Below are 11860 nucleotides of genomic sequence, written 5' to 3' on the forward strand. Positions count from 1 at the left end.
TGCACTTGCAATATTTCTTATTCTGCTACTTTCTTACCTGCTCCTATTGACTGACTTCTTGTGCTCAATCTGTGTATGGTTTCTTGTCTGCTTTAGGTTGATGATCTTCTGTCATCTGACCTTGGTGAACAGTGGGGCCTTTTGTCTTGAGGGCAGCATAACTTTACAGAGGTGTGAGATCACCTCAAATAGTATATAGTTAGAGAGGAAAAGAGGAGACTTCGTTTTGGTTTGAAATACTAAGTTTTACTTAAAATTCAGAACTTGAGATATTTCAGGAACTGGAAACATCATTTATTTCAATGGATGCAGGATTGGGCTTGGATTTCATGTGTCCACATAGTCTAATCTGATGGAAAATATCTCCCTTATATTCAAAACTGTTTTTCACAGGAAATGTTACGCAGTGAAAGTAAACCCTTTTTTCTTAGAATACATGTAAATTACAAAGCTGTTGGATAAATTCGTGTCTCTTTTTCTTTCCAGGCTTCTTAATCATTCAGTTTCAGTAAGCACAAGGAACAGGCCAAGGCAGCCAGTGGAATCTGAGAAATGGTATTGATATATTTAAATGTATCACAGCTTTCAGGAGTTGATCAATTTCTGTATTTACTCTGTGTCGCTGCTGCCATCTTCTGTCATAGTTCGAGATGAAACAGAAGGTGCCCAAGTAATTTGGTTTGGAGCTTCTTTCGTCCAGATTAGACAAAACAATAACCAAATCCTGTTCTTTGGAGCCTTTAGGAGGTGATGTAATCCATAAACTAATTATGGCTCTGATTGTGGCAGTGGTTCAGGTGACTAAAACATCACTGAATGAATCTTTAGACATGCAGTTCCAGTCCAGACGGTCATAACTCCCCTAGGCAGCAGTCCCGTGCAGGTGGGTTAGATCCTGTGTTACACAAAGTGATGCTGTAGCTGGGCTTAGGCATCTGCATTTTCCTCCCTGGCAGTCATTTTGTGCTCCTAAGAGCTGTTGGAAAAGTTACTGGGAGTTCAAAGCCTTCCCTGACCATCAGTGAGGAATCCGTGCTCTGCAGGAGATGTGCTTCTGTGCTCTTTCTTTGAATTAATAAACCACCACCACCACAAAGCAAGCACAAACAGAAATACCCAGGGCCTTGTGTTGAGGAACTTGGGAATTCACTGCTTCCCGTTTCTAACTGCATGGGTGAGAGAACTTAGCAAGCTGTTTTCAGCCCACCCTCCCTCCCTCCCTTAAGGAATCCTAGATGAGTTCTTTTAATCAGTTTGGTCTAGAAATAATCTATTTTGTTTGTTAAGCAGAAGAGGGAGCATTTGCTGGCAGCCTCCTGCGAGAGCTGGAATGGTTCAAATGGAATCTGAACCGTGGCTTTTGTGATTTTTGCCAGCCCCAGTCTTTTAAAATGGATACCTTCAGCAGAATCTCTTACCTGCTTGTGTCCAGACCCATTTCTGCCTGTGAATCTTGGAGACAAAAGCCATAATGTTGCTAGAGAGCACTGCAGGTGCTAACAGCCCTCTGCAGTGCAGGTTCACATGAGAAAAGCTTTTACTGGAAGAGAAAAGGACACAGTGCAGATAGTTCAGTGTGATACATCCTATTTTGGCTACCGTCTCTTGTCTGTGTCTGTGGTTTTAGAGATCCAGCTGCATACATGGCTGGTGTTTAGATGAACCATGCTGCAACTATTATTCCTTTGCATTAAACAAAAAACCCCATCCCCTTAATTCTGAGGGGTGCACACAGGATATGGTGTTCCAGGTTATTTGTTGGTTTATTGTACTGATATGTAGGAACCCAAATCACATACTGTGTGAAGAACATGCAAAGAGGGTAGAAAGACTCTCCTGTCCCTAAAGAATTTACACTTGCAGAACATGTCATAGTTAATAGATGTATATGTGCTTAAGTATTTTCTGCAGCAGTTCCTGCAGTTCTCAACTGCATTGCTTATCAAGCTGTTGGATATGATTCAGTTCTCTTGTGCCTAAGCTTTAAATGTAGTGTTACTGGTTTGAGGCAAACAAAAAGGAAGGGAAAAGAATCCAAAGCAGCAGAAGTTAAGTGGCTGGATGCTTTCCCTTCAGGATTTATTCTGATTGCTCATGGTGCTCATTGCATTGAATGCTTATTGCATTCAATCCCCAGCTGTTAGCCACCTCATCTACTGCACAGCTTCCCAAGCCAGCGGTCAGAATGTGAAGGAAATGGTGCTGGAAAGGGGATAGAAATGAATTCCACAGACAAAGTCAGAAAGGAAAAATTTAAGTGATGGTAAATCTAAACATTTTTATTTCCCCAAGAACTTCTCATCATAGAATGGTTGAGGTTCTCCTGCAGTCCATGTTCCAGCTTCACTGTCCCATGTTAAAATGTTTTTCCTTTCCCTATTAGTATAAGCTTCTACTTTACCCTGTAGAGCTAACAGCGTAAGGAAGGAGGTGAATCTCCCAAATGTTTAATAATAGATCTCTTGTCAGCTTTGATCACAATGTTTCCTTGGTTGCTTTGAGAAGCACAGCAATGAAGATGTATTAGTAATCTCTAAAGGTCAACATGCTGAAGTAAAAGCTTTATCTGAATCAAGAACTGTAGTGTGGAGGAGCTGTTGTCAGCATGTGGTAAGGGAGAGTGAAATAGGATTTGAGATTTTAGTCAAATGGTCGTACATTTTAGCCACATGGTGACATCCTTCATGTGGGCAGCGAAAACTCACTGTAGTGCTGCAGAGAAGCAGCTTCTTAAGTGCATTTTTGTGATATTTTAAAGTAACTTGGTCTTAAAATAGGAGTAAATTTCATAATGTCTCATCTTCTTTTTTAGTGTCACAACAGATGAAGTGAATTCCCCAGTGTCCCCATACAGCTGGCAGGTAAACATGCAAATGTGAATGTGATGGCATTGTATTTGAATGATTATTGTTGCTTTTGGGATTTGTGTTTCTGGCAGAAAATGTTTATACACACAGAGTTATTGTATGCATACCCACAGAGTTATGTATGGAATTGTGGTGGAAAATAGAAAACCTTTGAAAACCCTTATGCTTAAAATTAATTTGGCTTGTATTTAATGGAGGCCTTTTGTTTTAAGGGTATATGGTACTTGCCTTTTAATCTACCAAGTATTTACAATTGCTTTAAAAAACTTCATACTCTAATAGGAAGGAGTAGTTGGAAATGAAGTTTTAGCCTAATGAAATGGTCCCTTCAGATTGTCTGCTTTTAATTCTTGTAAAATAGACATATTCATACATATTCATTGTTATAAGACTAAATCTGCTCTCTCTAGAGTACATTGCATAATACAGTACTGTGAGAGGTTTCTCTTACAGCTAGTAGATGTGTATGATCTTTTAGATGAGAACAGCAGAGAGATACTTAAATTGTTGTGTTGCAGTCATGTAGTACATAATAATTGATGTTAATGTCCACGGGAAATAGTTACCTTAAAAATACTTGGGAATTTGTAGCCCCTGGAAAACCAGAAGGATCCAGTGGATGAGCAGCACTGGCCAGAAACCCAGCCAGTGATCTGGCAGAGTGAAGAGAGAAGGAGAAGTAAACAGATCAGGAAAGAATATTTCAAGGTAATGGGGGGGAGTTTGTGTGGGGAACACTTTAATTATAAGAACCTGTATCATTAAGGAAAGGTAAGAAAACCTCAAAGGTTGTCATACTTTTAATTCTCTATGTCACCTGTGTTTTTTATTTGGCTCTTTGGAGTTAAATAACATATTCTGTATTTAGGGTAATGTGAGAGTGCAGGAAAATCTTAGTGCTTTAAATAAATGAAAGTAATTTACAGTTGTCTTATGGTAAAGACAGAAATCTTGTCATTGCTCCTTCCCCATCCAGTTGGAGGGATTTTATGCTTATTTTGTATCGTAGCACAAGGGAAATGGATTTTGTGCCATGTGGTTCTAAGAATGATTTGTGCCTTTGGCAGAATCTTCTCAGTGCGTTAGATTGCACTTCAGAGAGGAAATGTTTGTACTACTTTGCCGCTGTAGTGTGTTCCACCGGTCACCAGGGGTCAGTGCCTGCTTGTGGCAAAACAGATTGGATCTTACCAGCATCAGGTAAAATTCGGTTTGGGGCATGGTAGAGAAAGAGGAGAATTATCTGCAGTGGGAAGTTGAGTTAAAATTAAACTTGTCTCTTAAGAAGTTAGTTTCTTGGCTCTTTGCCATCAAACGTCTTTATGAAATGCTGGGGACGTCAAAAGGAATTCAGTTCTGGGTAGAACAGCACATGCCATACACCTCAGAGATTTTCTTGTCATTATAGAAGCTATTTATCTTCTTCCTGAGCAGTTGATGGACTTGTGTCCTCTTTCCAGGAATTTGGTTGTTTGGGGCTTGTTTTTAATTTTTTCTGTAATTTTGCTTTGATAAGAAAGGGGAAAAAGTCCTAAGTGAGCCGAGTTCAGTCACCTCTGCTCTGGGGACAGGCTGAGAGAGCTGAGCTGGGTCAGCCTGGAGAAGAGAAGGCCCCTGAAGGGGAGACCTGAGAGCAGCTCCAGTGCCTAAAGGGGCTGCAGGAAACCTGGAGAGGGGCTTGGGACAAGGGCCTGTACGGCCAGGCCAAGGGGAATGGCTTGAACCTGCCCGAGGGGAGACTGAGCTGAGCTCTTAGGCAGAAGCTCTTCCCTGGGAGGATGCTCAGGTGCTGGCACAGGGTGCCCAGAGAAGCTGTGGCTGCCCCATCCCTGGCAGTGCTCAAGGCCAGATTGAACACAGGGGCTTGGAGCAAGCTGCTCCAGTGGAAGGGGTCCCTGCCCGTGGCAGGGGTTGGAGCTGGAGGAGCTTTAAGGTCCCTTCGAACACAGTATGTGTCCTACCTAGAGTTCACATTATAAAAGTGTTTAGTTTGAAAATGCCTTTAGCTCGTCAACATCAGTATGATCTTGGCCTGCCCTAGTAACTAGATGTTCTATTTTGTTTCCTTTTAGCTCCTTTGATTCTGTAACATGGTTTTTTTTTCTTTCTCAGCCGCTTCACCAGTAATGTCACATCTGAGTGCTGTTAAGCCATTTAGTTCAAATGAAAACCATACTTCCATCTTAAAGTAATAATTATGTGTGTTTTGCAGTATAAGTCTTCCAGAAAGAGTTCAAGTGGAAATGAAAATGATGAGGTGAGAAGCAGTAACTGCATAAAACATTAAAAAAAATACTTTATTACGTTTGTCTTTTTCTGAACACTTACAAGACATGGACCAGGAAAACGTTGGCTGGAATCCTTGCAAACAAACTGCATTCCAGAGCCAGCAGCAAAAAGTGATTAAACCCCTTCATTTAAAAAGGGTCATCAAGAAAAGTAGGACATTTACTTGCTTTGATGACAGGGAAGTTAACTCACCTGTCAAGCAGAGGGGATGTGAAGGTAATGCTCGACACAGTGAGCAATGTCTCCTTGACTTACATGTTCTTAGGCTCAGTTGCTGCCAATTTGTTGCATGCTTGACAAATGTTGCATGTCTCATGTATTGTGTATTTCATAATTCCATGCTTCTTGTGAAATCATTATCTTCATTTTTATAATTTCATCTCTTTGATTTCTTTTTAGCAAGACAGTGATAATACTAATGTGTCCCCACAGTCTCCTGTGTCGTCTGAGGTACCAGTTTGTGGGTTTGTTTTTCATTCAACAAACATTTCTTTGTGTGCATTACTTGTCACCACACAGATGTGAAGCTGTTTCCTTTGAAACTGCAATTAGAAATATTTCACCATCATAAAAAAAGTCAAAAATAGAAACTACAGACAGATGGTACAACTTGATTTATCTTTGCAGCTGTCTGGTCTCTCCTAGATGGCTTCTTTTTGACCAGTGTGTGTAAAGGTGCATTGCTTTGTCTCAGTTATCTTTCCTAATGAAAACAGCTATTAAAGCGAAAATGAAACTTGCACACTGTGCAGGTGTCCCCTTTGCACTAGCCATCCAGGGGATTTAAAGTGAAACTTGTGAGTTAGTATGTTATATATCACAAGGAGCCCAAAAGTACTGACTTTTTGGGAGTTTTGTCCCTGGTGATTCTGGCTGTTGCCTTTGTGGTGCAGCCTTGTGCCCTGGTTGCTTCCCTTTTGAAGGGATGTCCATGGGGCTGCACCCACTGAGCTCTGACAAAGCACACCAAACATTGTTTGTGTTTCCCCCTTATGTCAATAAGGACCCTGAAGGGGCAGAATGGAGGAAATCTCATCTGGAATGAGTGGAAACAATGAGATCTCCTGTGCATACCAAATCACTGAGTGCATATTTCATTTTAGATGGTGAAATGAGAAAAACCTGATCTTCATAATTGAAAGTAAACATTTCCTAAGAAATATTTTGATACCAAGTGTTGGGAGGATACTTGCATTTGCTTTCAGCTGGCTTAAAACGCCATTCACAGAATGGTTTGCAGTAGTTTGAAATGGGTTAGAGTAGATTTTAGTTAATCTGGTGCTGCTTTTCTTCCTCACTGGGGCAACTTTATCTCCATGTAGCGAGCTTACTTTCATTCCTCTTTTATACTGTTCCCTTCAAAAGAGGGCATTATACTTAAACAGAAGGACATTTTTCGTAGGCGAGAATAATTTAAACACTATCTTGATGGAACGAAAGTGAGTTCTTTTAATGAATGGGAGAAAATTTACTTTTATCTCTTTTAACAGGATTATGAAAGGACAGATAGTAACACTCATGGTCCATTTGGTCTCAAACCAAGGTCAGGTAAGCTGCAGTTCTCTACCACAGCATTATAGAAACAGTTGTTCATTTCCTGGGCTGACATAGATGGTAAGGATGGAGGATGTCGGAGTGGGAATGGTTGTGAAGAGATGCCCCAGTGCAGCAGTCCATTCTGTGTACTTATCATGAGCATCATGCTGGCAAGGACAGAGGCAGCTGCTTACAAATGCACGGACTTGTGCATACTTAGTCACTGCAAAGAGCAGGGCAACAGCTCATTCTTGAGACCTGATGGCTGAGCCAGAAGGGTTTCAAGAGGAGCAGATTTTTGTGTGTCCTATGAAAGGGTGCTTTGAGCAGAGCTTTGGCAGGAGTTTCATGGCTTAGTGCTTTGTTGCACACTGACTCTTCCAAGACTCTGACGTGCCCTCATAAGAGAGCTGTATTGTCTAAAGCAGGCCTTCAGTCCTTTGAAATCCAGATAGATAAAATGTTTTTTTCAGTTACCATATTCTTTTGTTTGCAAGTGTCTGTGTGAATACTGGAAGAGCCCCTGTGCAATCCTTTTTACAGTTAATACCACTCTTCCCTGTTTTTAAGGGAACAGTCTTTATGCAAATTCATTAAGGAAGAATGATCTCAACTCCTCAGTTTAGTTTAATTCAATGAAATGATCTCCTTACTTGGCGCCTGTGAGCCCTCAGCAGCAGAATATGCCTGGCTGAGGTGATATACCTTATAGCCTTCTATGAGGAAGTGACTAGGTGGAGGGATGATGGTAGAGCGGTAGATGTAGTTTTTCTTGATTTCAGTAAGGCATTTGATACTGTCTCCCACAGCATCCTCATAGATAAGCTAAGGAAGTGTGGGCTTGACGATCAAGTAGTGAGGTGGATCGAGAACTGGTTGAAAGGAAGAAGGCAGAGAGTTGTGGTCAATGGCGCAGAATCTAGCTGGAGGTCTGTGACTAGTGGAGTTCCTCAGGGGTCGGTGCTGGGACCGGTGCTGTTTAATATTTTCATCAATGACCTGGATGAGGGAACTGAGTGCACCCTCAGCAAGTTTGCTGATGACACAAAACTGGGAGGAGTGGCTGACACACCAGAGGACTGTGCTGCCATTCAGCGAGACCTGGACAGGCTGGAGAGTTGGGCGGGGAGAAACTTGATGAAATTTAACAAGGGCAAGTGTAGAGTCTTGCATCTGGGGAAGAACAACCCCATGTACCAGTACAGGTTGGGGGTTGACCTGCTGGAAAGTAGTGAACGGGAAAGGGACCTGGGGGTCCTGGTGGATAGGAGGATGACCATGAGCCAGCAATGTGCTCTTGTGGCCAAGAAGGCAAATGGCATCTTAGGGTGCATTAGAAAGGGAGTGGTTAGTAGGTCAAGAGAGGTTCTCCTCCCCCTCTACTCAGCCTTGGTGAGGCCGCATCTGGAATATTGTGTCCAGTTCTGGGCCCCTCAATTCAAGAAGGACAGGGAATTGCTTGAAGGAGTCCAGCGCAGAGCCACAAAGATGATTAAGGGAGTGGAACATCTCCCTTATGAGGAGAGGCTGAGGGAGCTGGGTCTCTTTAGCTTGGAGAAGAGGAGACTGAGGGGTGACCTCATCAATGTTTACAAATATGTAAAGGGTAGGTGTCAGGATGATGGAGCTAGGCTTTTTTCAGTGATATCCAGTGATAGGACAAGGGGCAATGGGTGTAAACTGGAGCATAGGAAGTTCCACGTTAACATCAGGAAGAACTTCTTTACTGTAAGAGTGACAGAGCACTGGAACAGGTTGCCCAGGGGGGTTGTGGAGTCTCCTACACTGGAGATATTCAAGGCCCGCCTGGACAAGTTCCTGTGTGATGTACTGTAGGTTACCCTGCTCTTGCGGGGGGGTTGGACCAGATGATCTTTTGAGGTCCCTTCCAACCCTTGGGATTCTGTGATTCTGTGATGCAAAGGGCTTCTTCAAGGCCATTAAGTCCCTTGAGCTTTGTAAGCAGTTGTATGAAACTTCAGTGCCAGAGGGTAGTCAGGGTAGTTGTATGTCCCAGGACATGTCTGGCTGGGATCTAGAGGCTTCTGAGTTATGTACAGAAGAGGTTTTATTTGCCAGTGTTCTATAAAATAATAGGTTTGTCATTTGAAGGCTTTCTGCCCATGAAGAATGTAAAGGGAATGTAATAATTAAACACACCTCCTTTCTAAAGAACTCTTGAACTTCTGGCTGAGACACTTCATATTTTCATATACATTCTTAAGAAGCAATCACTGTATCTTTGCATATGCACACTTACTACGTATCTGTGTGTGTGTATATATGTATATCTTAAATCTCTCAATGTAAGTTGTATTAGAGAACTCTGACCCTTTTTTTAGTCTCCATAAAGAATTTAAACTTGATTAAAAGTCAAACACAATGAAAGTACTTTCAAAGCTAATTTCAAGGTGAGCTTGGAAAATGTGCAGTTGGAGCCTTAGATCTCAAACAGGTATTTCAGTGGTGAAGTCAATTCTGTCTCTGTATTTTCCAGTTATCCATTTGCACTTAAAGATGATCTCTGTATTTTATTTGAAAGAGAAGTTTCATAGACAGCACTTTTTACATCAGGATACGTAAATATATTTGTTCCAAAAAGGTCTGCAGCTTTTTCCCCATTTTTAGCCTTGGTGTGAGACTTTTTGGTCATTAGTCAGTGTTTTAAATCTGAATTCTGAAAACTAACTTAACTAATGTTCAACAGCTTTCAGCCGTGCATCGCGACAGGACTATGGAGCTGTGGATCCTGGATTTACAATGAGGAGGAAAATGGAACATTTAAGGGAAGAAAGGGAACAAATAAGACAGCTTCGCAATGTAAGTACCATTATGTACTGTGTGGGTGCAGTGCATTTAGTTTAAGCTTTTATAACCACAACTTAAACCTTTATAACAGAGGCCTTCAAATCATTACAGTTGTAACAAGGGCATCTCGGTAGTGATCCTTCTTAAGAAATCTCATGTAGCAGGCTACATTGGCACTGGTTCTGATTCTGCTAAAACACCAGGCAGGAGGACCTGTATGTGTTGTAGCCAAAAAATGAAGTGAAATGAAAATCCTTAATTTTTAGGTTTCTGAGGGTTTAGGTTTTGCTAGGGAGAGAGATGACAAGGCTGCTTGTGTTTGCTGCTGTTTAACCTGAGATTTGAAAAAAGACGGTCATAGTCATAGCAAAATGCTTTTTGAGTGTAGAAAGTTGCTGCAAGTTATATGGTACTGAATGGGATCTAAATTGCAGACTTCCAATAAATTGTTTTCTGTCTATTTCTGTTCTCAAGATACAGAACAGTTTTATAGTGAACTATAAATCAGATAAGCTCTGCTTTCCAAGGCAGGAGGAATTTGGGGTGTGACTTCACTGAAGGCTGTTTGTCGTGTCTGGTTCACTTCCTGAGCACTAGAGGCTTGTTGCTGGGGTGGGAAAAATCGGTTCCCACTTCTGTTTTGCAACACAAGTGTGGGTGCTTCTTGGCCACGCTTTTCTCAGCTATTTCACTGTCACCTGCACGAGAGAAGTACCCATACCCAAAGGGGTTATGTTCCTCTATTTTGTTCTTTTTCTCCTAATAAAGTTGTGTGTGATTTCGCCCCAAAGATTATGCACACTAACAGTCAGTGAGGTGTTCAGCCTGACATTTCTGTCCTTAAATTCTGTGCTTTCCTATTCTGAGTGGTGAGTTCATGGAATGGCTTTGAGAGCTGTGTATCACGGTAGTTGTTGCCTCAATGTCTTTCTCAATGTATGTGGCTGTGTCATTTAAAAAACCAACAAACCAAGCAAGCAAGCAAAGGGAATATGAGGTTTATGCTGAAGAGGAAAGGATATGTGTACGAAATGCAAGTTATCTCCATTTACTTCACTTTACTATTAAAATATCCCTTTGAAATTGAATGCTTTAAAATCAAAACTTAGCTTATGTTGAAAATAACTTATTTATGGACTTTTTAATAGAATCTTGAATCCAGGTTAAAAGTAATTTTGCCAGATGACATTGGAGCAGCGTTGATGGATGGAGTAGTTCTTTGCCATTTAGCCAATCACATAAGGCCACGTTCTGTTGCCAGCATCCACGTACCATCGCCAGCAGTGGTAAGTGGTTTATCTCACTTCTGTTGCATCCGAACTGAAAACAAGCTTTTGAAGTTCAGTACTAAACCGTCATGAATCCTGTTGACCATGTTAACTGGCTACATTCCTCACCTCAGTTTTTCCGCAGGAAGCACTAAATAGAGGCTCAGAAGTTTTCTTTAAGAGCTCATTTCACAAACTGGGTCTTCACAGAGTTTGTGTTTTAGCAGTTGTAACTGTATTTGCATCAGAAATGACTGATCTACTGTCCTGTCTTTACAGCCTAAGCTCAGTATGGCAAAATGCCGAAGAAATGTTGAGAACTTTCTTGATGCTTGTAAAAAGCTGGGCGTATCACAGGTATACTGATTTTTTTAATGACTTATTAATAACCACAAGTATGTCAGCAAATACTGACGTTTGAAGGGTTTGAATGGCTTAATTCAGTTAGCAATAGTTACTATAAAATTGACCAGAACTTGAAGGTGTGAAAGGAAGTCCCATTTCTAGCCTGTGGCATGAACTTGCGGAAACTGCTTCATGGGTTTCTAGTTTGTTCCCTCTAGTAAAAATGACACTGACACCCTTACAAATTATCTAAACAGAGGAACCAATGAGAGAGGGTAATGTTGTAATATTTGAAAGCCTTAAGTTTAGCAACTCACTTCATGAATTTCTGTCTGCCTAGAAGAATCCTGCAATTACAGAACTGCCTAGCTGTCATCCTCAGCAGAGCTGTAGTTGCAGCCCATTATTCATGCTTTTGTTGCCCAAGTTTATCCTTTTCCTTCCCTGTATGAGGGGGGGAAAACCCCTCAAGTTAAAACCATTTCCTGCATATTGGGAGAGACAAAAAAAAACTCTGCTGTGTTTTAGTGGAACAGGAAAATTTGTTAATGGATTGAGAAGCCTGGGATACTGCTCTGCCCCAGCTTCTGTCTAGTGTGGAGCGACAGGCAATTCAGAAGAGAGAGATGTGAAGATTTACCTCCTGAATCATAACAGCAGCTAGCACTTGGAAAAGTTGTCCAGTTTGTCATCTTTCAGTTTGAAATTCCAGCACTTGAATGGTGAATGGCTAATTATCCAATCTAT

The 11860-nt window shown here is 41.4% G+C and overlaps 1 protein-coding gene across 2 annotated transcripts in view; it reads left to right on the forward strand.

The window, feature by feature from the left end:
- LRCH2 (leucine rich repeats and calponin homology domain containing 2) overlaps positions 1–11860 on the forward strand; it is a 41687-nt gene that overhangs the window by 22446 nt on the left and 7381 nt on the right. Inside the window, exons 12-20 of one of the 2 annotated variants that reach the window (XM_065689786.1) lie at positions 487–555; positions 2813–2861; positions 3459–3575; positions 5080–5124; positions 5556–5606; positions 6647–6704; positions 9400–9512; positions 10649–10786; positions 11048–11125. In XM_065689786.1, coding sequence (XP_065545858.1) covers positions 487–555; positions 2813–2861; positions 3459–3575; positions 5080–5124; positions 5556–5606; positions 6647–6704; positions 9400–9512; positions 10649–10786; positions 11048–11125 — 718 coding nt within the window. Of the gene's footprint in view, positions 1–486; positions 556–2812; positions 2862–3458; positions 3576–5079; positions 5125–5555; positions 5621–6646; positions 6705–9399; positions 9513–10648; positions 10787–11047; positions 11126–11860 lie in introns of those variants that run through there. The other variant, XR_010614914.1, reaches the window with a different exon arrangement.

This window comes from Lathamus discolor, chromosome 9, assembly GCF_037157495.1.
Source record: "Lathamus discolor isolate bLatDis1 chromosome 9, bLatDis1.hap1, whole genome shotgun sequence".
Classification (NCBI taxonomy): Eukaryota; Metazoa; Chordata; class Aves; order Psittaciformes; family Psittacidae; genus Lathamus; species Lathamus discolor.